General features: G+C 43.9%; 1 protein-coding gene across 2 annotated transcripts in view; it reads left to right on the top strand.

The window, feature by feature from the left end:
* Nucleotides 1–25,847, top strand: part of LOC108413120 (calmodulin-regulated spectrin-associated protein 3) — a 53,084-nt gene that overhangs the window by 22,669 nt on the left and 4,568 nt on the right. The window contains exons 6-19 of one of the 2 annotated variants that reach the window (XM_017685474.2): nt 6,264–6,311; nt 8,831–8,969; nt 11,289–11,428; nt 12,242–12,335; nt 13,797–13,842; nt 13,934–14,007; nt 14,122–14,152; nt 15,180–16,804; nt 17,159–17,361; nt 19,061–19,170; nt 19,480–19,766; nt 22,363–22,420; nt 22,925–23,043; nt 24,159–24,277. In XM_017685474.2, the coding sequence (XP_017540963.2) occupies nt 6,264–6,311; nt 8,831–8,969; nt 11,289–11,428; nt 12,242–12,335; nt 13,797–13,842; nt 13,934–14,007; nt 14,122–14,152; nt 15,180–16,804; nt 17,159–17,361; nt 19,061–19,170; nt 19,480–19,766; nt 22,363–22,420; nt 22,925–23,043; nt 24,159–24,277 (3,093 nt within the window). The remainder of the gene's footprint in view (nt 1–6,263; nt 6,312–8,830; nt 8,970–11,288; nt 11,429–12,241; nt 12,336–13,796; nt 13,843–13,933; nt 14,008–14,121; nt 14,153–15,179; nt 16,805–17,158; nt 17,362–19,060; nt 19,171–19,479; nt 19,767–22,362; nt 22,421–22,924; nt 23,044–24,158; nt 24,278–25,847) is intronic. The other variant, XM_017685476.2, reaches the window with a different exon arrangement.

The raw sequence follows: 25,847 nt of genomic DNA on the forward strand, positions 1-25,847 counted from the left end.
GAACCAGAAGGACACACAGACACGGAAGCACTCTGAGACAGTCTGGCGTCCCTCCACTCCACCGTCCACAAACCTGAGTGACCGCGTGCGAGCAGCGGGACGACAGCACCAGCGTCTCAGTTTACTATAATTCCCTGTGTCCATGGACCCCTGGCCTTTATCTAGGGGGAACATTAGCTACCAAAAGCTAAACAAGATCCTAATGCATGGCCATGACCTAATAAGGCATGGGAATGAGATGATTAAGTTGTGGTCATGACTTAGTAAGGCGTGGAAATTATATCGTGGCTTACTAAGTCATGGCCACGCATTGTTTTTATTTATATAGGAGGTCACCAGCGGGGCTCTGTAAGTTACCACTGTGGAGATACGAGGTTTTGTTCTGACACCAGCGATATGTTGGTTTTGCTGGTGACCGACTGTGCTGGTCATTGTTGTTTTTTCTAGCACTTGGCTGATTGACTCCGTTTGCTGTAAAAGGAAAACTGTAATAAATCTGATTGATTTATTATATTATGACATGTGTATCAGGACTGAAACTGGAAACCACTGCTTTATCTTTACTCCATGTCTTTTAGGGGTTGCACAACTGTTCATTTTTACTAGTCAACTAGTCATTCAGAAACACTGGTCCACTAGTCGCCGTATTAAAACCAAACGAAAAAGAACAGACACAGGACTTTCCGAGCATGTGGCTAATAGGGACTTGGGCAGCAGATGCTGTGGTTTGAGGTGTGAAGTCTTCATGGCAGAAGAAGTTTTGTTTGTAGTTTAGTGAGTTTCAACCTCAGATACTCTGCACACAGACGTTCAAACTGTCTGATGTATACTGCACGCTAAAATCAGCACAGCTCCCACAGCATCTCCTCTCACTGGGAGTTTAATCTGGCTCTGGCTGCTTCTCTGCATGGGTTTTATCAGTCTGATGGGAAGAACATGACTGTTTATCAAGTTAAGATGCTTGTTGCAGTCATTTGCATCTCTATAGACAAGCTTTTCAGAGCAAGAGATAGTCGCTGAAGCTGGAAACATTCATGAAGTTATTCCTGAAATTAGCTTGAAAAAGTAGCAAGTATACAGCAAATTCCTGTTTTTTCCCCATGACTCCACACTAGTTTGTTTTTATTACAGGCACATGTCAAATGGTGGTTCTTGAAACCTTCCCAGTCTGTCTTATGAAGCTATATTTCAGTACAGTCTTAATCAGCTTAGTTTCATCTCATGTAGTATTTCCACACTAGAAAAGTACTTTGTTGCTGTGAGTGTTCGAAATAGACACTGCAAACTGGTTGAGCTGTTCTGAGGTTATAGAAGTGTGTAATAAAACTCTGGGCCTGCCGGTGGGCCCTGGCCATTTAAGGGGCTAGCAGTCCCAGATTCAGTCTTATATGGATACATACACCGGTCAGGTGTAACATTCTGACCACCTCCATGTTTCTACACTCATTGTCTACTTTATCAGCTCCACTTACTGTATAGCTGCACTTTGTAGTTCTACAGTTACAGACTGTAGTCCATCTGTTTCTCTGATACTCTGTTACCCTGTTCTTCAGTGGTCAGGACACCCATGGACCCTCACTGAGCAGGTACTATTTGGGTGATGGGTAATTCTCAGCACTGCAGTAACAATGACATGGTGGTAGTGTGTTAGTGTGTGCTGTGCTGGTGCGAGTGGATCAGACACAGCAGTGCTGCTGGAGTTTTTAAACGCTGTGTCCACTCACTGTCCACTCTATTAGACACTCCTACCTTGTCGTCCACCTTGTAGATGTAAAGTGAGAGATGACAGCTCATCTGCTGCTGCACAGTTTGTGTTGGTCATCCTCTAGACCTCCATCAGTGGCCACAGGACGCTGCCCACAGGACGCTGTTGGCTAGATATTTGGTGGGTGGACTATTCTCAGTCCAGCAGAGACAGTGAGGTATTTATTAACTCCAGCAGCTGTGTCTGATCCACTCAGACCAGCACAACACACACTGGTGGTCATCATGTTATGCCTGATCGGTGCAGATGAAATAAAAGTATATAATACAGCTGCTCCTGCACTTACAGTAACCTACTAAAGTTGTGCTCAGCCAAACAATCCACTCCGCATCCGCTTCTCAGGCTCCCGTGTGGAATCACGCTGGCTCATGTTACCAACTGTGAATATGATTAAACCATAAAGACTGACCTTCTAGCAAGCGCTGGACAACAGGTGTCTAAACCACACAGGTTTGGATCTAAAGAGATCCAAACTGCTTTTATAGCTATAGGAATCTCTAAAGCTTCGCTTGCATCCATGTGAAGGCATCCATGTGATTCAGCCACACATAATGCTCTCCTGACCTCGGCTACGCCTTGACACCCTGTCCATGAATATCATGAACAGGAGTGGAGACAGGGCACAACCCAGCCGGAGCCCAATGGTAATACTGAAAGAGTCCAACTTAATGCTGAGTATACGAACACAGCTCTCACTCTGGGAGTACAGAGATTGAATGGCCCGGAGTAGCAGCCCCGGCACCCCATACTCCCGGGGGACCTCCCACAAGATGTCTCGGGGAAACCCGGTCGTGAGCCTTCTTCAAATCCACAAAACACATGTAGACTGGGTTGGCAAACTCCCATGCACCCTCAACAATCCACGAGAGGGTGAAAAGCTGGTCCATTGTTCCACAACCAGGACAGAATCTGCATTGTTCCTCCTCAATCTGAGGTTCAACTATTGGTCGCAGTCTCCTTTCCAGCACCTTGGCATAGACTTTCCCAAGGAGGCTGAGCAGTGTGATACACCCTCCGGTCCCCTTTTTTAAAAATGGGAACCACCACCCCGGTCTGCCAGTCCAAGGGTACTGTTCCTGAGGTCCATGCAATATTGCAGAGGCGCGTCAGCCACGACAGCCCCACAATATCCAGAGCTTTAAGCATCTCCAGATGAATCTCATCCACCCACGGTGCCTTGCCACTGAAGAGCTTGCCAACTACCTCAGTGACCTCCACCAGGGAAATGGAGATTGACACGCAAGAGGCCTCCGACCCTGACTCCTGTGAGGGAGGCATGTCTCCCGGATTAAGGAGTTCTTCAAAGTGCTCCTTCCACAGACCAACAATATCCTTTGAAGTCAGAGTTTGCCGAATACAGCTTGGGCACAGCCAACACGACCATTCCTGAGTCACTGGACAGTTGTCCAGTCATTCCCAGCACACCCTCACTATTCTCTTGGGCCTACCGGGTCTGACCATCGGTTTTCCTTGCCATCTGATCCATCTCACCACCAGATGGTGATCAATTGACAGCTCAACACCTCTCTTTACCCAAGTGTCCAGAACATACGGTCCCAAGAAAGATGAAACGACAACAAAGTTGATCATTGACCTCTGACCCAAGGAGCTCTGGTACCATGTACACTTATGAACATCCTTGTGTTCGAACTTGGTGTTTGTTATGGACAATCCATACCTGGCACAGAAGTCCAATAACAATTCACCATTCGGGTTTAGATCGGGCCGGCCATTCTTCCCAATCACGCCTCCCCAGGTCTACCATGCAAGACAGCTTATTTTCACCTTAGAAACATCGCTAAGGTCCGAGATATGCTCTCTCCTGCTGATAGTGAAAAACTTGTCCATGCATTTATCACATCAAGGTTAGATTATTGCAACGCTGTTTTATCTGCTCTCCCAAAGAGCTCTATCTCTCACCTACAGCGAGTTCAGAATGCTGCTGCAAGGGTCTTGACCCGGAGAAGAAAGAGAGATCATATTACACCTGCACTCCACTCACTGCACTGGTTACCTGTCAGTTTTAGAATAGATTTTAAGGTTCTGGTGATGGTTTTTAAATGTCTTCATGGTCTTGCTCCTCTTTACCTCAGTGAAATGATGGTGAGATATGTTCCTGTCAGGTCTCTCAGGTCCTCAAACAGTAATCTACTGGTGATTCCTAAAACCCGGTTAAAGATTGGCGAGGGTGCTTTTAGCCACAAAGCTTTGGAACTCTCTTCCTGAGGAGCTAAGAGGCATTACATCCCTGTACAGCTTCAAGAGTAATCTTAAAACCTTTCTGTTTAGATCTGCTTTTAGTTAAGAAACTTTTGTCTGTTCTATGTCTTTCATTTTATCTTTTTCAGTTTATTTCATTATTTTATTTTGTTTCCTTCTATGTTTATTTCTTTTAATGTGTTTTGCTTATCTTTGTTTTCTTTTTATTTATTCTGTAAAGCACTTTGAGTTGCATGTATGTATGAAAGGTGCTATACAAATAAAGATTATTATTATTATTATTATTACCAGTCATTGCCAACATGAGCATTGAAGTCCTCCAGTAAGACTATGGAGTCTGTAGGTGGGACCCTTTCCAGAACCCTGCCCACTCGCTCCAAGAATGCCGAATACTCTGACCTGTTGTTTGGTGCGACCCTCTCGTCAAACGGGAACTCCCGCCTGGTGCCTCTCACCCTGTGCAACCCCTGAGTAGGAGAGGGACCAACCCCTATCAGAGTTTGGTTCCAGAACCAACACTGTGGGTGGAGGTGAGCCCAACTATATCTATTTGGTACCTCGCAACCTCCCGCACAAGCTCTGACTCCTTCTCCTCTAGTGAGGTTACATTCCACGTGCCAAGAGCCAGTTTCTGCCACAAGGGCCTAGGCCGCCAAGGGCCGCCCTGCAATTGCTGCCTGTGTAGCACTGCACCGCTTCTCCATGCTGGACCTTGTGAGAGGTGGGCCCACATGGTCCCCCCACGTTGCCTCTTCGGGCTGAGCCTCGCCGGGTTACGTGGGCTGTCCAGCCACTAGGCGCTTGCCGGGGGGCACTATTTGGATCGTGTTAGTTTGGGTCTTCACTCCAGACCTTTTCACCCTGGGAGACCCTACCAGGAGCATATTGCTCCTGACGACTTGGCTCTGAAGATTCCTAGACCACACAAGCCCTTCCGCCACAACAAGGCCCTGATCCAGGAAGGGATCTTTACACCTTTTATTTCTTTATTTACTTCATTCATTTTATTTATCCTTATTTTCTCTTATTTTTTAGGCTACTACATTGTTGTAATTTTAATGGTTTATTGATTTAATGTTTTTTTTTAATTTACTACTATGATTATTATGACTTTATAGCACTTCTTATGTTTTTACTGTTTAACTTCTCAATCTCTGATTTGTGTTTTGGCTTGGCAACAATGTGAATGAAGGTCTCTCTAAATGCACTCTGAGTTTAAATAAAGGCTGATTGATTGATTGATTGATTGATTGATTGATTTATTGATTATTTGGTTTTGGAGTTGAGTAGAAAACACCCTCCACTCTGGCACTGTATCATAAAACAGCATTTTCTAGCCAAAATGTTTCCACATGTGCTGGAAAGCAGCTAGCAACAGTTGCTAAGCAGTGATTGGTGGTCTAAGGAAAAAGGGGGCGGGACTTGAGACTGATCTGTTTGGTTCAGTCTCTGGTGTTGGTTGCTTTAGTCACATACTGAATATTGTACACCACTGCATTTCAACCAGGCGGCTGCTGCCCACAGCGCCATCTAGTGGATTCATTAGTCAGCTAGTTGACTAGTTTTTGCAACCCCTAATCTCTGACTGTGCTCATGCTAACTGGTTCTTCTCTTCCTCTCACATCACTCCATTCTCTCTTCATTCCTCTCTCCTTCCGTCTCATTATGTTTGATATAAACGTGTCTGTTACTGCGATGTTTGTTTTGTAGTTGTGGGTCTTTTTTATTCTGTGCTCCAGAGTTTTTATCCTGATATTGGTGGTAACGGTAATTCTTTTGTTTACGTTGTTTGACTGGAGCAGGGCGGAGCCTCACACATGTGCCTTATGAGAACCATTCTGATTGGTTACTGGATTTCTGACGGAAATGTAAAGTGATGGTAGTGTTTTTGTTTTTGTTTTTGTCGTTGTGCGAGTTGACGTTTGTACACCCATCCTTAGAGTTTCCCTTCGTGTTTCTACCATCAGAAATGTGTAAATTACATGTAAAGAATCCTCCTTTGACCAATCAGAAGCCGCATTCCTCCCACCTCGCAACCCTCAGCCATTGAAATGAAGGGCTTCCACTGTAACCCTGCCCACTGATTCTTTAGGAAATTCGGCCGACGGCGTAAAGCATGCGGAATCTCTCCTAAGACTCCGCCCCTTCCTGTTTTGTTTGGGTTTATTTTGCTCCTCCTCCTCTTCCTGGTGTAACTGTGTGTGTGACTCTGGTTGCCTTGGCGGCGGTTGCCGTGGCATTTACGCCTGTCCTCCTCTCTCTGCCATCCTGCATCCAGCATGCCATCGCTTTTTGTTTGAAGGAGTCGGGGAAAAAACCTCCTGTGGTAACGTATCCGCCAGCCTGCTGTCTCCATGACAACCACCACACAAACACACAAACAAACAAACACAAACAACACCTCCACCCCAATCCAACCTCGTGGCTGGATGGAAGTGCTCACATTTTCTTTCTTTCTTTCTTTGCTTCCTTCCTTCTTTCTTCTTCTTCTTCCTTTCTTCCTCTTCCTTCATTTTGTTTATCCTTCTTTCTTCCTATCCTTCTTCCTTTCTTTCTTCTTCTTCTTCCCTTCTTTATCTTTCTATCTTTCTTTCTTTCCTTCTTTCTTCTGTCTGTCATTTTGTTTATTTCTTTGTTTTTTTCTCTGTTGTTTTCCTTCTTTCTTTCTTTCTTAATTCTCTGCTTTTTTATTTCTATCCTTTTTTCTGTCTTTTTGTGGTTTTATTTTCTTCCTTCCTTCCTTATTTACTTACCTTTCTTTTTTCCCTTCTTTCCTTCTACCCTTTCTTTTTTCCCTTTTTTCACTATTTCATTCTCTCTCTCTTTCTCTATCTCTTTTCTCCATCTCTCACTCTCTAGACTCATTTCCTAATTCAGTATTTTTGTTGATGTTTGTTGGTGTAAAATCTGCTGTCATGTGATCTGATGTGTTTTCCAGACTGTCGCCTCACATTGTTTCAGTTTGTTGATTGTTTGTTTTGTTGTTATTTATTTTCTATTCTTTCTTTTCCTTCATTTGCCCTTGTTTTCAGCTGGCAGTTTGCTGCTGACGGGGAACATCTTTGACTTGGGTTAAGTTTATTTGTGTGTTTATTTGTTTGTGTTGTTTTTGTTTGTTTGTTTTTAAAGTAGGGATGCACTGAAATTTCAGTCTCTGAAAAAGGAGAAAAAAGGCTGAACGTTTTGACTGAAAAGTCCAAAAATGAAATGAGGACTTTACAAGTAATTTTAATGATACTGAGAATGAGACACAGTGATTAAAACACTGTTTCTTTGTCTCCACCGGTCGCGTCGAGTGGTTTGAGCAGCAGCGGATCGACAGTGAAAATATCAGCCAATTGTAACTGATTTCACGGTTTCTATGAGGAACATCAGACTCGAGATTTAGGATCTCTGTTCATGTGGAGCATCAAGACCCCCAAGAGCATCTCCACTGCCAGTTTGATAGCACCTAAAACCTAGGCTGATATGTAGAGCACAACAGAAACAGAAACAAAATCCCACACTCTCAGAAATAAAGGTGCTAGAGTGTCCCTGGGTCAGATCTCCACCTGTCACTGGGGTGGAACAGTACCTTCAGTCAGGGAACATAACTGAACCATAATCTACTGAAAATATATGTTCTAAGCTGTACTGACTCCACACACCCCGCCCCGCCTCGCCTCCAGGCTTTTATTCTACTGCTCTGATTTAAAACATTCGGTTATGAAAAGGAACAAATACCAACTTTTCACCTGGAGGAACTGATTTAAGCTCCACAATCAGACCTTAGAACCACTGTAGAACCTTTGAGGGAACATTTACATTGTTTGTACCTTGATGAGTGAAAAACGTACCTGAACAGAACCTTCATTTCTAACAGTGCTGCGAGCACATTAACGTCATCAGTACACGCAGGCTATGGCAAAAATTAATACAAATATGTACATTCACATGTATATTCACGGCCTTGGATGACCAACCATTCTCTGTGCTTGAGGACGTTTGATTTTGTGGTGTGTGAAAAGATTTTTTGTCATTTTAGTAAGTTTGTACTTAAAACTGTATTTTACCATTTTTTTCAGTTTCAGTTTCCAGTCCTGAATTTCAGTTTTGGTTATGGTCAAAGATTTTAATTTCAGTGCATCGCTATTTTATAGTCAAAATAGAACCATAATTTAGAGAATTATCCAAATGTATTTATTATTATTTTTTCTTTATTCCTGTTTTCTACACAACCACTTGTTCACTGCCTCACTCATTTGCTGCCTGTGTTTCCATGGCTTGGCCACTAGATGGCGAACTGGACTGAGCTTGAGCTGAGCAATCCTGCCTTTATTTTCCTCCATTTTTTTCATCCTTCACTCGCCCCCACTGCACCCTGTAGCCATGGCCATGTCTTGCTGCTGTCCTGTATGTCTGTAGGTGTGTGTATGAGTTGATTTCTCAGCTGCTGTGCACAAACTATTACAAGCACACCCTGTTGGCTGGCTTTGAGACGCTGTTGTTTTGCTTCAGTGTGTTCTGTGAGTCAGTGAGTGACTCTATGTTACTGTATTAATGTGATTGTAATTCCTGTGAAGGAAAACTGTAAATCTACTGCGAGCCCAACAGCAATCTGTCACAGGAGTGATTCCTATTGCACTGTTGGGTTCCCATTGGAGATCCAGTGATTGCTCTGAAACTGAATCAAAACGGAAGAGTTGCTCATTTCAATGAGCGATTCTTCAAAACAGGTCCAGTAAATCAGATTCAATACAAGTGAGAGTGAATCTGATTCACTGTAGTGACTCTGACTCATCACCTAAATAATCCCTTCTCCAAATCTCTCTCTCTTTATTCTCTCTCTTTTTGCCCTCCTCTCAGATCCGCTACAGGAAAGATAAAGTGCGCTCTAAGCAGACTCCTACCTTTTCAGTCGTGTCCGGAGTGAAAGATCTGTCTAACGGCTGTGCCATCGCCGCTGCTATACACTTCTACTGCCCCCAGCTTCTGCCCCTGGAGGGTAAGAGAACATGTATAAAGTTGGGTAACCGTACATGCAGACCTCTGAAGTCGTGTCACACGTCTTGTGTTACATGCAAATACAAACAGGCCAATAACGGGTTGTTTTTAAAGACTGTTAAAAATTGAGTCTGGCTAAATATGACAGACGGCATAAATGTTTATATTTACATGATTTGGAGATTTGTGTTTATTTTTGATGATTTCAGACTCAAAGATTCCGTCACATAGCATTTTTGATTAGGAAGAGGGCATAAGTGGACCTGTTCTGATGGATTTAGTGCAGCACAGTATGTAAAACACAAAATTATATTTGATAGTTTTAAAATGTGGCTCTATTTTGTCTGTTCTAACTTATCAGCTGTCAGATAAATAAATAATAAGTGAATTAAGAAGTAAGTAAATAAATATCGTGACACATGTAAAGTTCCTGAAGTATCGTGATATAACATTCTGCCATATTGTCCACCTCTACGCCACATAGAAGCATGTCTGCTGCTAAACTTTAACACTAATTCAAACTTTAGGCTGCTAAGCAACTTTTTTTTAGCTTTCTGTCGAATTCCAGCTGCTACTTTAGTTGCTCAATCACAGCAAGCTGGGAAGGAAAGCCTGTGTTTCCTCTGAGACACGCTTGAAGGAGAACACTACCCCTATTTTCACTACTCTGAATTCACCCTGTACCTCCTATGTGTGGTGACAGTATGAGGGGAGACTGTTTGACTGAGGGAGAGTAGAGAACTCAGGGAGCTCAGGCTGGAGTCTGAGTGGCTTCTGCTGGGACTTGAAGGCTTAACCATTGAAAGGACCGGCCGTTTTTGGTCCGTTTATGAAGAGGAACCAGAGAGTGGATCACCTGTCCTGTGGAATCTCTCAGTCTCAGCGAGCATGCCTGGTGCAGGAAGACAGAACCACTCTTATAAGCAATCAAAGAGTTTAAGTCTTCTGCACACAGAAAGAAGGGCACTCCTTCTTTTATACAAACACGTCCTGCCCTGTTGCGTACAAGCAAACATGGTGGACCCAAATAAGTTGTCTAACAGTCATGAAATGCTAAGCTGACAGAAACACACTCACGGACCACCGGAACTGCCCAAGGGAGGGGGGCTTCTGCTCTGTGTACGATAATCTTACCTACAAAAGGGAACAAATGGTTCTGGACAGAATGTTGTCCCGATAAGAGGAGCAAGTTGTTTGTGCAAACTGCCAAGGACAGTAGCTATGCTTGCTGCAAAGTCTGCTTAGAGCAGAGTTAGAGCAGAGTTAACCCTTTCAACCATCCTTTGGAGAGTGGTGGGATTGATGGATAGAATGGAGGAACAGGAAGAACGTGGGGATGTGGGGTCATGGGATTGTGAAAACTTGCTGGGAAATTGGGGTTTCAGTCATGGTCCTCCCCCAAACTTCAGTTATTCCATAACTGCATAAATCAGCTGCACTGGATAGCATCGCGCTGAATGATAGGCAGGACAGGGAGGACCATCCTACCCGGCTAGACAGAGAGAGGACAGTCGTGACCTCTTGATCTTCCGGCCACAGATGGATATGGAATTGCTGGGGGTGGAACTTGTAATTTTCTGATGAGAGGGCCAAAGCTTGGGTGGTTGTTACACTTGGGGGCCACATTTGACAAAGCCTACTAGTGTCTAGGGGGTGTTTGGAGGAGTCACTTAAGTGAGCTGAAATGTTCACGTGCATGTGGAAACATTCAGATTTCAACTGCAAAATGACCTTGTAATACAGACAATCCAGTAGCGTTAGCAGGAAAAATGTGCATGCAGTACATTTATTGGGTATGGCCCATTGACAATTCCATTAAATCTTTTCTACAGAGACAACAAGCTTAGAACTCAGAGTCACTAATATGGAAATGACGGGTCTGTATGCTGCCAGTCAAACACAACATCAAGGTATTGGCATTCATTTGTATAAAAGGACAAATTTGGCAGAAAAATTGAATCGAACAATTTCTACTCTTTCCCAAATTTGGTCAATCAGTGTTTGGTGTCTGAAATTTGCCTCTTTAGTTTGACTCTGGAGCTGCGGCGCTAATGTAACCAACGGGTAATGGAAGCTTATTCCAGCTACTTTCACTTGCCTGCATGTGGAGATGGGCTGTGAACTGTGTGGAGGTGTTCAGTTTCTCTGACAGTCTTGATCATGTGGTTTCCGACTGTATGACACACTGTAATAAAAACAAAAGTGCATTGCTAACACAGTAGCAGCAGCGATCTTGGATTCTGTCCATACGTGCCATGCAGGTGCTATCGGACATCCTGCTGGAGCTTATTTCCTTTGGAATCTCTCTCTTTGTTTGTAGAGGTGTGTTTGAAGGACACCATGTCTGTGGCAGACAGTCTGCATAACCTGCAGTTGATCAGAGAGTTCTGCAACAGCCATCTGAAAGGCTGCTGCCCCCTTGTGCTGGAGGACCTGCTCTACACCCCACCTGTGCTACGGGTGAGACCCTTATGTGATACTTTTAATCCACAGCCAGGGAAATTCCACCTCCACATTTAACCCATCCATGCAGTGAAACACCACACACACACACACACACATACACACACACATATACACACACACACACTAGGGCAGTGAGCACAGTTGGGGGTTAAGTGTCTTGCTCAAGGACACCTCAGTCATGGACTGTCGGCTCTGGGATTGAACTGGCAGGGCCAGCTCCCTAACCTCCAGCCCACGACCGCCCCCAAGCATTAAGCATTCGAAATCTGAAGTTATTATTGTGACTTTGCTAAATTAGTTCATTGTAATTACATATTTGGTTAGTTACCTCACAACTTACATTTCAGTCTGATTGGCAGTCTGATTCAGTCTATATTGGCAGTGTCGAATCTGACTGACTTTTTTTTCTTTTGTTTTTATGGAAACTTTGTGATTGCAGTTTTTACATCCAATAACTTTTCTATCAGTTTTAATTCATTATTAGAAGCTGAAGAACTGTGAATAAACTTTAAGTTGGCTTCACAAAGCTGTAGCTCTGAAATCCCCGGTGGGTGCTGCAATGTTTTTTGGGCCATTGCTGTGTTATTCCATGTGGTTGCTAATGTGTTGCTAAGTCATCATTATGGAATTTCAGGTGCTTGCTCACAGATGTTCTAGTATAAATATGAAACTGTATGTATTTGGTCCAAAAAGCTCAAGCGCACTATTCCCCTACAGGCTCTACTGCAAGCTTCTGTGGTTCTAGTGCTGTAAATGCTGTAGCTTTTATCTGAGTTCTCGCTGAGTGGACTGGTCTGTGATCTTTAGGTGAGCATCATGTGCTTCCTCTCCGAGTTACTGGCAGTGTTTGAAGTGCAGAAGCCGGATTTCGTCAAGCCTGCTCACACGCTGGACCTTACAGGTACACATGCATGCACACATTATTGTATTTGAGGTCGTGTAGCATTGCAGAGTTGGTGTAATCAGGTGTATCTCCATAACCCTGAAAGTAGTCAGTCTCTGCAGCCTCACAAACTGCCATCGCTCAGTGTGAGCAAGAATTGACGACTTTGACAGTAAGGGACTGTTAGGCACTGGTAAGATGTAATACAGCCTCCCTTCACACACCAGACTGCAGTTCCATTGCCAACCAAGCAAACACACCACACCATATGACCCCCATAAGGGTCTGTGTGCAGGATGCTGCATTTACTTGCACTCTATGGGCAAATGTATGTGGACACCTGACCATCACACCTATATGAGCTTTTTGGATGGTTGGATGTCGCCTTCCAAAAACATGAACTTTAATATGGTGCTTTCAGTTACAACAGCCTCCACTCTTCTGGGAAAGCTTTCTGTGGTATTTTGGATCATGTCTGAGCGACATTGTGCCCAACTTGGAAGACCAAGCTGGCTAAAATGCATGAATCATACATATATATTGATGAATTTTAAACAATATTGATCCATTTCTGCGTCGCAATGTCTCTCTCTCTCTCTCTCTCTCTCTCTCTCACACACACACACACACACACACACACATACACAAAAGGTGTTAAATAAATTTATTGAGAAAATGGAGTGTGAATGGCATGTTGGGGTTGAGGTGAACCAGAGCCAGGGAGTTACAGAGTTACCGCTGCATCACTGAGAAGCACAGGTGGCAATGGGTAAAACACCTCAAGGAATGGGAAATAAAAAGGCGGGAAAAGGGCAAACAAAGGAAATGCTGAAAGCAGCTTAAACAAAGGCTGAACTAGAAACGTGAAATAAGAAATAAAGAAAAAAAAACTACTTCAAAAACACTATATGGCTTGGAGGAGTTAGTAGCTCAAGCTTTCTTGTATGTGTATTTTTGAGTAGTTTTGGGGCAATTACACTTTTGTTTTTTCCAGCCCTCTTTTTGTTTAAATACCCACCTGGGCTGTGTACCATACTGGCCACCCCTCTACAAAGGTGTGACAAAGGGCTGCTGTTTGCCACAGCCTTAAGTGGAGAAGTCCACATGTGTGTTAGGTTGGGCCTAATCAGCCAAAGGGCTTCTGGGAATTGGAATTCCCTGAAGTTATGGCACAGGATGGGCACCTTGCTGCCTTTGCACTCTGCTGGCAGCCAGCAGCGCAGACTGGGCATCTAGCCACCATTGCCCTCTGGTGGCGGTGCAGGCTGGACCTTTACATACTCTACGTCTTTTGGCAGGTTCTATCAGTTAGCAACCAACAATACATGATGTTTTCAGTACTCGATGGTATCGGCCTATTCCAACCACATTTACTGATTTCTGCTCAATTATCTCAAATGACTGGTAGACTGTTTTTTACTTTATGAGAATGTGTGTTATACTATATTCTCACTTCTACAAATAATCCTTTCTTTATAGATGCCTCTGGTATGGAGGACTGCACCAGTCCAATCAGTGGCACCAGGTAACATCACTCAGAATAAGCTACATTTAATAGTATGGGAATTACATTCACATTATTGAGTTGCATTGTGGGATTTGTTGTTTCATTACAGTGGCTCTCCATCCTTCCTGTTTAAGCAGCCGCTCTTACCCATCTCATCCCCTTCATCTCCTGGAGGGAAAACCGGTGAGAAAACAAAGCATGCTGGAACTTGTAGTCCTCCGTGAGGATACATAGTATCTGTAGTCCATATTTCTCTACATTTGAATGATTCTTCATATGTTTTCTTTCATTGTTCAGAGGGTCTGGGCTGGAGTAAGAAGCAGATCAGGTATGTTGCCTTGGCTTTCCACATTTTCACGTGTACAGGCACAAATTTTCAGTTCACCTCTTCAGATTTATTGATTATGTTCAAGTGTTGTCCTGCCATGGACTGACTACCTGTCCAGGGTGTGTCCTTCTTTTCACCCAATGACAGCTGGGATAGCTCCAGCACACCCTGTCACCCAGAAGGAGATGCTGGGGTGCTGGAGCCTATCCACAACGATAGTTGGGTGGAAGGTGGAAGGCAGGATTCACCCTGGACAGGTTGCACCTTCTAGTTATTGTTTACTGTTACTTTAAGAGTAAACTGGGACCTGGAGTTACACTATTTCGTTCCACCCCATGCACCACATGTGATGCGAATGACAATAAAGCCTTATCTTATCTTATCTTATCTTATCTTATCTTATCTTATCTTTTCGAGCAAAAAAGTAGTCAAATAAAGAGACATTCCAGCCAAAATCTACAAGTAAATAAATGTATTCATATTCCGTAATGCCAGATTGTATTCCTCAGCCTCATTTCTTTGATAGAATTTTTCATATTTCCATTAATATTTCCTCACTACAATACCCAGCATGCCTTATATAAATTACATACATTATACACCATACGACCATTAACATGCCTCAGAAAAATTCTGTATTTATGAATGAATAGCACTTGAAACCAGAGGACTACTGGCTGCCTCTCCACTCCTAACCAGCAAAACTCTTCAGGAGCTCAGCCATTTCTTTTCCAGATTTCAGTTAAAATTTTTATAATCATTAATAATGATTATACAAATCCACCTGGTAAGTCCTTTAATCTCAGGCTCCAAAGTTATAAACATTTCATTACTAACAGAAAATCTCATGAACACACTTTACACCAGCTGCCCAACAAATATAATATATTAAGCGAAAGAAAAATAACTTAAAATAAAAACTGTTTATATAAAGAGTCTTTTTCATTTGCTGATTGCTATTTTCATTTTTTTTTGTCTTACTCAGTTCTTGCTGTTTCATTCCTGTCTTGCTCCCTCTCTCTCTTAGTCGTCCACTCTCTGCAGTGACTTTCAGCATCCCTTTCCCTCTGGACAGTGATGTGGACGTTGTCATGGGCAACCCACTCTTCCGCTCTGTTAGCACCGACAGCCTCACCAACCTTGCTCCCTACACACCTCCAGAAGATCTGAGCAAGCTGATTGGCCAGGCGCCACTGGGGGAGTTGCCCACTATCGAAGAGGCACTACAGGTCATCCACATGGGTCGATCTGTGCGGAATGAGCCAGAGGGGGCACCGGCGGGCTTCTTCCTGCACTCCCCCGAGAAAGAGGACAAGTCCAGGCTGAGCAGTTCTGCCCCCTGCAGGTCAGGAATGATGTACCGACCAATCGGAGGCAGCGGGAGGCGAGGGGGCAGGGTGGGAAGGCCAGTGGACTGTTCTAGAGATGATGATTCTGTTCTCAGAGACGGAAGCATAGATTCTGATGCTTCGGAAGATTTCTCCTCAAGGTCTAACCCTGGAACTCCATCCAATGGTCTGAAAGGAGGCCGCATGACGAGTTTTGCTGAGCAAAGGAAGAAGCTTCCAGAGTCACCAGTGGCCTCCAGGGTGCAGGGATTGGAAGAGCCTTCTAGCCCAATGATCATGAGCCCTGCTGGGGCAGTAGAGGCCCAGGAGCTGGGGGCTCGCCTGGAGGAGAAGCGACGTGCCATCGAAGAACAGAAAAGAAGGATTGAAGCAATTTTCGCCAAGCACAGGCAGAGGCTGGGGAAGAGTGCTTTCCTCCAACTGCAGAGGGAGCAAGGGGAAGGAGCAAATGGGGGCAAAGGCAAAGAAGAGACAGAGTCGCTCAGTCTGGATGAGAGGCTGACTCGCATGGAGGAGGAGCTAAAGCGGGAGGAGGAGCGAGAGAAAGAGGAGGAGAAGGAGAAAGAGAAGAATAAAGAAGAGGCGAAAGAGAAAGCTCCACCCAAATTAGAAAAGCAGGTCACGTTCTCGGTGGAACCCAAAAAAGGGGCAGAGAAAGAGCCGCCCTTGGTCGAATACAATGAAGCGGTGTCTAAGCTAAGCTCCGCCTTGCAGTCCTTACAGAGGGACATGCAGCGGCTTACGGAACAGCAGCAAAAGCTAATGGGACAGAAAACAACTGCGTCACCTCCAGCCAAAGCCGCAACTTCTTCTCGAAAAACCCCACATCCCAGCAAGGCTTGGGTCATTCCGGCTGGCACGAAAAGCTCAGTCACACCTTCTGTCCGGAAACCTCAGTCTAGCCGTGACTTCTCACCTTCTGGGTCACCATCTAAGCCAAGTGCAGGTGACCCCAAATCACCCAAAGCATCCACTTCTACAACACCCCGCAGGTCCCATAATTCCGCCCTCAAGAGCCCCAAAAGGCAGCATCCCACCCGTCCGTGTGACCTCAGTTTCCCGCCGCTAACCCGTGTCCTCACGCCACCCCAGAACGTTGACACGCTCCCCCACCTGCGCCGTGTGTCTCCCAGTCAGTGCCAAGTCCAGACTTGTTCTTCCCTCAGACTGGGAGGACCCCGGACCCCCCAGGAACCAGCTTCAGCTCCAGTCCAGGAGAGCAGCTCTGAATCAGGCTCCAGCACTGAACACACTCCCCTGTTCACACTGGAACTGGAGACCTGTCCTCCGCCGCCTCCCTCTGGTAAAGTTTGCCCTTAATCATCACTATTGGTAATTACCTAAACTGGTGGTAAATATTGATCTGTGAATTTGCTAGTAGTGATTACCGCCCCCTGCTGACACCTGATTGATGTTGCCAATTACTGCCTCCTACTGGTCAATACTGGTGTTGGTGATTGTTACTGGTACTTACTATTGTCTTTCAGTAAACATTTACATTTTTAATTATTATTTTAATTAGCTATAATCTAATGTTACTGTTCATAAAGACAGTTACACATTTATACAATGAATTTGGCTCTACTCAGAACTCAGACCTAACCTGGACTCTAATCTCAATACCTGATGCAGTAAACATGCTGCCTTCTTTCCACAGTCGTGTGTCCTGTGAGCATAGGTGGAGGCAGCAGTTCAGGAGCCCCCTCTGAATGCTCGTTTGAAAGCGATGTGCTCCTCAGTGCCCCTCTGAGGCTGGAGGAGGGCGAGACGGATCAGGAACAGCCCGATATTTTCTCCTCTGATTCCATGAGTGACCACACAGAGACCGAGAGCAGGTCAGGGGTCGGGATTCACTACAAGGTAAATAAATTAGTCAGTCAGAATATTTACTTTGGATAAGCTTTTCCAATTATTGTGAATTTTGGTCTGAAGGTAGTGACCACTTGACACAACTATAAAAAACATCGGCATAGTGTTCTGGACGTGAATGAAACGATATCATGACTGTTTTATTGTTGTATTATTTATGTGTAGACATGCGGTTGCCTGCAGTGCCCACTAGTGGATATATTGGTATGTGCATGTATGTTGTTGGTAGTTTTTATTGGTAATCACTGACCCCTGCTGGTGAATATTAGTATTTGTAATTATTACAGAAAACCATTGTTGTGTTAAAAATTGTGATATCGTATTATGAATACAGATCATTGTCATGTAATTATTATTATTGAGAGGATGCCTGATGAGTGGAGAAGCAGTGTACTGGTCCCCATTTTTAAGAACAAGGGTGATGTGCAGAGCTGCAGTAACTACAGAGGTATAAAGTTGATGAGCCACACCATGAAGGTATGGGAAAGAGTTGTTGAAGCAAGGCTGAGGCGAGAGGTTCAGATTAGTGAGCAGCAGTTTGGTTTCATGCCCAGAAAGAGAACCACAGATGCAATTTTTGCGTTGAGAGTGTTGGTAGAGAAGTACAGAGAAGGTCAGAAGGAGCTGCATTGTGTCTTTGTGGATCTAGAGAAGGCAGATGATAGGGTGCCAAGACAGGAACTGTGATACTGTATGAGGAAGTCAGGTGTAGCTGAAAAGTATGTTAGGGTGGTGCAGGACATGTATGAGGATAGTGAGACAGTGACAAATGGTTTCAAGGTGAAGGTGGGGTTACATCAGGGATCAGCTTTGAGCCCCTTCTTGTTTGCAATGGTGATGGACAGGTTGACAGATGAGGTCAGGCAGGAGGCTCCATGGACCATGATGTTTGCAGATGACATTGTAATCTGTGGTGAGAGTAGAGAGCAGGTGGAAGAGAATCTGGAGAGGTGGAGGTTTGCACTGGAGAGGAGAGGAATGAAGGTCAGTAGAGACAAGACGGAATACATGTGTGTGAATGAGAGGGAGGCAGGTGGAAAGGTGAAGATGCAAGGAGTAGAGGTCATAAATGTGGATGACTTCAAATATCTTGGGTCAACCATCCAGAGCAATGGACAGTGCAGAAAAGAGGTGAAGAAGAGGGTGCAGGCAGGATGGAGTGGGTGGAGACGGGTGTCGGGGCTGATGTGTGACAGAAGGATAGCAGCAAGAGTGAAAGGGAAGGTTTACAAGACAGTAGTGCGTCCTGCTATGATGTTTGGTTTGGAGACTGTGGCTCTGTCTAAAAGACAGGAGGCTGAGCTGGAGGTGGTGGAGATGAAGATGCTGAGATGTTCGTTGGGAGTGACAAGGATGGACAGGATTAGAAATGAGCAGATCAGAGGGACAGTGAAGGTGGAGCAGTTTGGAGATGAAGCCAGAGAGGCCAGGTTGAGATGGTTTGGACATGTGTTGAGGAGGAATAGTGGATATATTGGGCAAAGAATGTTGGAGATGGAGCTGCCGGGCAGAAGGAGAAGAGGTAGACGTCAGAGAAGGTTTTTGGATGTAGTGAAGGTGGACATGGAGATGGTTGGTGTGAAAGTAGAGGAGGCAGTGGATAGGGCAAGATGGAGGCAGATGATCCGCTGTGGCGACCCCTAAAGGGAGCAGCCGAAAGAAGAAGAAGAATCACTGTGTGTTTGTGTAGGACTCTGGTCTCTCTGAGGAACAGATGGCTTTGAAGAAAGCTCTACTTCTGGAGCGGCAGCAGAGACGAGCAGAAGAGATCAAGAAGCGAAGACAGGAGCAGGAAAACAGGCAAGATAAATGCTCGCACCTTTGCATGTCCATCTTCATTTTGATCGTTCAGTTTTTGTTTCGCAATAGGAAAATGGAGAACGAGGAATGACCTGCTGTCTGATTTCGATTTAAACAGAGAAAATGGGTAAAACCAAGATGAGCCATTAGCTGATTTCTAAAATTGGCAGGCTGCCATTATCACATTTCAGTTCTTGATCGTTTTTGTCAAAATGCAGTCCAATATATGTCTGATTGACAGGCCAAGCAAAGAGTTCGTCAGTCTCAGTTGTCTGTAGCCTGCACTAAATCTCTCTCTTCTTCCCTCAGTCGGCTGTGCTCTACAGACGAACTTTGCCCCTCTGTGACTCCTCCCCTCTCCCAGTCTTTGCCAACTACACACACTGTGCCCCCACCACCACAGGCCACACTCCCACCATCTAATGCCACGCCCCCAGGCACACCCCAGCGGCGCGGTGCCTTCACCAGAGCAGAGTATGAACGGCGGCAGCAGCTGAAGATCATGGCTGACCTGGAGAAAGTACTGAAGCAGAAAAATAAAAAACAACTGACCACCAACAAAAACAACACCCACTCACCTCGCAAGGAGAAACCAGGTAATCATGTAGACGCTGGCGGGGCACCTTCAGAACCCGTGATGTGATCAGAGAAGGGCTAATGATCTCTGTGAAATAAATAATAATAATAAAAAAAAGCTGTAATTTTTTGTTTAATTTTATTCCATAGAAACACATGCTTGTGTTTAAAATATGCACAGTACTGTAGTGATAATTTGGATGGAAATATAAGGGTTAAACACCCAAAATAAAATAATCCAATCAGGATTGTTCTCTCTGTGGCAACTAGTTAGATACAGCCAAGCTCTCCCATTTGTTGGGACTTCAGGAGCTGGACTGAAGGCCTTAAACATTAGATTCACTGCCAGTAGGATGTGACAGATGAAATTAATAAAACATGTTTTGATTTTTTGGGATCAATTTTGTGCAAAAACTGTCATTCTAGTCCTTCATGAAGCCCTTCACTTATCATGAATAGATAATGGACATCTGACTGTGAGTTGTAGTCTAAGTAGGCTCAGGTCAGTTGCTAGGAATGGAAAACACATAAAACCTATACATTCAAGATCAGATATATGATAATGTCTGTTACAAGCTTGAAATGAAACATTTAATCTACAGCACCCAGAAATGTTCATGGTAATTGTTATCTTAACACTAACATACTACTAAAATCCCATTTAATCCCTTAAAATCCAGACCCAAAAAGGATCGCTGACTGAATTTTGCATCATAGAGGGTTTGAATTTTGTCCTAAACTGAGGGTCTAGCAGTAAAAGTCACAATCTGCCAGTGAAACACACATTTTATTCATTTATTTTGGTCCATATTGTAAAATATAATATAAAAACACTGATTTCACTGGTCCTCCAGTTATGCATAAACTAGTGACAACATCAGCAGTGATACAGTACAAAAAATATTTTATAGGTAGAAAAATGACCTTTTCCACTGAGTGTGGAAACTTCCAGATATTTAACATATGGAATGTTTTGCTTTCATTTTTGTAAAACCAGGGATTTGGAGCCCCCTGGTGGCCAGTTTATATAAATGAAAGAGACATTCAAGAATAACAAGAAAAACATACAATATATTTCCAAAAGTATTCACACCCCCATTCAAATCACTGAATCCAGGTGTTCCAGTCTATTCCATGGCCACAGGTGTGTAAAGCCGAGCCCCTCGGCCTGCAGACTGCTTCTACAGACATTAGTGAAAGAATGGGTCGCTCTCAGGAGCTCAGTGAATTCCAGCGTGGTACCGTGATCGGACACCACCTGTGCAGCAAGTCAGGTCGTGAAATTTCCTCACTACTAAATATTCCACAGTCCACTGTCAGTGGGATTATAACACAGTGGAAGAGATTGGGAACGACAGCAGGTCAGCCACGAAGTGGTCGGCCACGTAAAATGACAGAGCGGTCAGCAGATGCTGAGGGGCATAGTGCACAGAGGTCACCAACTTTCTGCAGAGTCAATCACTACAGACCTCCAAACTTCATGTGGCCTTCAGATCAGCTCAAGAACAGCGTAGAGAGCTTCATGGAATGGGTTTCCATGGCCGAGCAGCTGCATCCAAGCCTTACATCACCAAGCGCAATGCAAAGCGTGGAATGCAGTGGAGTAAAGCGCCACCACTGGACTCTAGAGCAGTGGAGACGTGTTCTCTGGAGTGACCAATAACGCTTCTCCGTCTGGGAATCCGATGGACGGGTCTGGGTTTGGTGGTTGCCAGGAGACGGTACTTGTCTGACTGCATTGTGCCGAGTGTAAAGTTTGGTGGAGGGGGGATCATGGTGTGGGGGTGTTTTTCAGGAGTTGGGCTCGGCCCCTTAGTTCCAGTGAAAGGAACTCTTAAAGCTTCAGCACCAAGAGATTTTGGACAATTTCATGCTCCCAACTTTGTGGGAACAGTTTGGGGACGGCCCCTTCCTGTTCCAACATGACTGTACACCAGTGCACAAAGCAGGTCCATAAAGACGTGGATGAGCCAGTTTGGTGTGGAAGAACTTGACTGGCCTGCACAGAGTCCTGACCTCAACCCCATAGAACACCTTTGGGATGAATTAGAGTGGAGACTGTGAGCCAGGGAAGAGACAAAAGTCGAGAACAGAATAAACAAAGCAGAAAGGTCAAATAACACGGTCAACAATCAGAACAGGTAGAAACCGCTCAGTAGCCTCAGAGAAACAATATGTCGCAATGAGTCTGACTAAAGCCCGAGCTTATATACTCTAAACAGGCTTATATACTCTACACCCGTCATATGACCAAACACACAGGTGAACACAGTCAGTACTCAGGGGAATGAGAGCGCTGATAGGAGCACTTGCAAGAGTTCGAAGTCACATGAGATTCCATAGAATCCTGGGTAATGGAGTTCTCTCTGAGGTTGAAGTCCGAGTGCAGATGTTCAGTCACATGATCTCCCAGAGAATTCTGGGAGATGAAGTCCGTATCCTCCATAGAGGGAGGCGAATGCATGACACATTTTTATTTACAGTAGCGATTTACTGACCGCTACTATACTGTGATTTAAACTCCACTAATGGCTTTATCTGAAACTGAGCAGAAAAGCCATTGTTTCTTCCTTTAAAATGAATCTAAACTGTTTTCTTTCTTTCTCCGATCTGTAGCTGAACAGGCCAACAGCTCTCAGACTAACGGGCCGCTGCTTACAGACAAAACAAACAGGTACTGCAGGTTCCTCTCTCAGGCTCTTGCTCTGTTGTTGCAAGCAGTCATAATGACCCAGTACTATTTGCATGCCTATGTTTATTTGCGTGGTGAAATGGTTCTCCAGATTGATGGACAACGTGTTGTGTATGGTTCTATGTAGAACCCTTTTGAAAACGGTTCTGTATAGCAATAACAATAATTATTGTTACAAGCTTGACAAATATAACAATAGCAAAACTCTTGCTGGTGCTATACAGAACCCTCTACAACACATTCTCCGTCAGTCTGAAGAGCCATTTAAGCATGCAAATGCTTGATCTAGAACTCATGGTTCTAAATAGAACCATTCCCTTTACTATAGAACCCTTAAAGAACCATCTTTTTAAAGATGTTTACCACTAGTATGTACGAGTATGTACGACTGTTAGTTGTTCCAGAGCATCTGCCTTGTGAAAGTCTGAACTTCCCAAGTTCAGGAGTTTACTAGGACTGTGTGAATTTTTCCCTCTGCTCCCTCAGCATCACTGATTCACCATCAAAGCTGATGTCACCAGGACGTCTGTCCAATCAGAATGGAGATAAGGACTGGGAAAACGGTTCAAACGCTTCTTCTCCTGCTTCAATCCCAGAATACACTGGTAAATGCTCATCTGCTTATCTTCACTCAATTAAGCTTAAACTACTATAATCTTAAAGCCCACTGGAGCTGGATTGGTTTTACCAGAGGAGGTGTGTGATTTGATTGGCTGATACCCCAGATTACCACAGAATACCTCAAATAGCCAATTAGACATCATTCATGTCAGTGTTGTGGGACCTGTGGCACACTTTTGAACAGTAACACGCTAGTAACTGGCAAATTTGAAGCATAAATAACAGACACTGGACAAGGCAAGATGCTTTAAATCCCATTTCATTGTGAAGTGATGCCCGTGTCCTGAATTTTATAATTATTTCATCAAGGAATCGAGTCAAATCCAGGTCTGTTTTTGGCTGAGGAATCTTAGTTCGTGAAGGGCAAGGCTGAAATCTGTTACTTAGTACTCGTGATCTTCAATCTCTCAGATGGCACTGCATTAGAAACTAGCATGCTCCTGTGATGGATATCACCACATGAGTTCAGGAATATTTTGTAAAATTGTACTATGATTAGATGAAGCAATTTATCAACAACGTACAGAAACACTGCTGACTTCTCTGGGCTTGATTCTAAAATTGACTGATGCGCAGTGGAAACGTGTAGTATTGTCTTCTGGGCCAAAGAAGAAACAGACCATTTAGATTGTTACCAGTGTTCTGTCATGGTGTGAAGGGGTATTAATGGGTAACTTAGACGTCTGTGAAGGCACCATTAACATTGAATGATACATGCTGCATTCTAGATGATGTCTTTCTAGGGACATCTATGCCTATTTCAGTATGATATGCCATGTTGGATTCTGCAGGTGTTACAAAGGCATGGCATTCACTTACTTTCCCAACATTTTATTGAAGTTTGGATTTTGCCTGTTAAGTATGAGTGAAGGTAAGTAAGAAGGTCACCAAACAGGCGGTTTGGAATTGTAAACTGGTCTACAGTTTCTATTTGTATACCAGCAAGGTAGAGCTTCAAGGAAGGCCAGCAGCAGTACACTATTTATCTGTTAAATGAAACGTATACCATTTTGCTTGTGTCGATAACATATTTATAATCAATTTGTTGAGCCTACACATAAGGCGCATCTTTATGTTTTAACTGTGCACGTGTGTTTAGGGCCCAAACTGTTCAAGGAGCCGAGTTTTAAATCCAACAAATTCATCATCCACAATGCCCTCTCACGCTGCTGCCTCGCTGGAAAAGTCAACGAGAGTCAGAAGAACAAGATTATTGAGGTACGGCAACCCCTGCACACACATACAGCTCTGATTCCTCCTCACCTCACATCCACCCACATTCTCACATTATCTGATCTACAGCATGAGTCTGAGGACGGAGAAACCGTCCTGAAGGGAATTTTTTTAATGTTATTTTTGAGGACAGTAGTGGAGAGTGAGGTCCACCTAATAGTCAGTTAGTAGCAGTGCTCTAGAGATCAGTGTCTATTTACTGTAAAGGCTTAACAGTATCTGAGTTTAATCATGGACAGGATGATGTTTAAACCTTCACACGTGTCGAGGAAGTAAACTGGAACAGCAGACATTTTCTGTTTTTCAAAAAACAAAGTCTTGGTCCTGGAGATCTTCCACCCTGGAGAGTTCTGATCGAACACATCTGGCTGTAATAAAATGATGCCCCTGAGGGCAGGTGTGTTAGATCAGGGTTGGAAATGAACTGCTTTGGGGCCATTTCCCAGTGAAATTTCACTCCATTTCAAGTGAAAGAATACATGAGGGTTTGAAGGAGAACAAGCAGTGAGAACTTGCTCAAAATGTGGAAACAAAAGTTGGTTTCAACTTTATTTAAATTACAAACAGCTGCCACTCAGCACTGACCAACTACGATTTCTAGGGTGAGATGTTTGGAGTTAATTTTGTGCTAAAAGTTTCAAATAAAAATATCTCCGTGATCTGTGATTTGTGGAACACACTGTATTAAGTAATTGTGCTAAGAGGGTTGCACTGGCATAAAGAACATTCTGAGCAATATTTGGGGTAGCTTTGTGTCAGAAGACCTCCAAATCAGTTGAAAAGAGGATGCAGGTGAACTCCCTCTTCTAAGCCCTGCCTCTCATGAAAATGTGCAAAAAGAAAGATTTCAGAAGGAAAAGTGCCATTCCAGAAGCAAAAATAACAGGAAATGAAAGCTAAGACTGGCAAAATAAGTAATACATTTATTAGGAAAAAATGAGTAGCAATCTTTTTGAAAAATGATCAGAGTTTGATGTAATTTATTATTTGTATTTGGAGATTTTGATATGTAACATTTTGCTTGCTGATTTTATTTCTTTTGAAACTTTTGGCACAAAATGACCTCTGTAGAGTGGGCTAACAGAGGCACAATCAGAGTTAAGGCTGTTACACACTGAATGTGATGTAAATAAACAACGGAAATAGACACAGTTAATTTTTTTTATTAAATCATGTTATTTATATGGTGAAAAGAAAAACAAGCTCTTTCATTGTTTGAGTTGCTTTTGGAGATGCAGCCCCACATGACACTAAGCTCAGAACACAAGGTGCAATTGTTCTTTGCTCTCCACAGATCACGGTGACAGTTTTCCATTTTGGAAAAGTGAAAGTGCGGAAAACATCATCGTTTAATTCAGAAGCTGAATCTCTGAGTGCTTCCACCAATAACCTGGATGTTTGTAGCCCACTATGAGCTGCTTTGGAAATTCTGAACCTTTTGGTGCTTGAGAATAGGTTCTAGTTGCAGTTCACCCAGTTCATGATCTTGGTTGTCGCCATGCCAACACTGGAGATGATAGTGATTGGTCAGAGAGTTCATATCCCTGGCAAAAGT

The sequence above is a fragment of the Pygocentrus nattereri genome, chromosome 12 (assembly GCF_015220715.1).
Source record: "Pygocentrus nattereri isolate fPygNat1 chromosome 12, fPygNat1.pri, whole genome shotgun sequence".
Taxonomy (NCBI): Eukaryota; Metazoa; Chordata; class Actinopteri; order Characiformes; family Serrasalmidae; genus Pygocentrus; species Pygocentrus nattereri.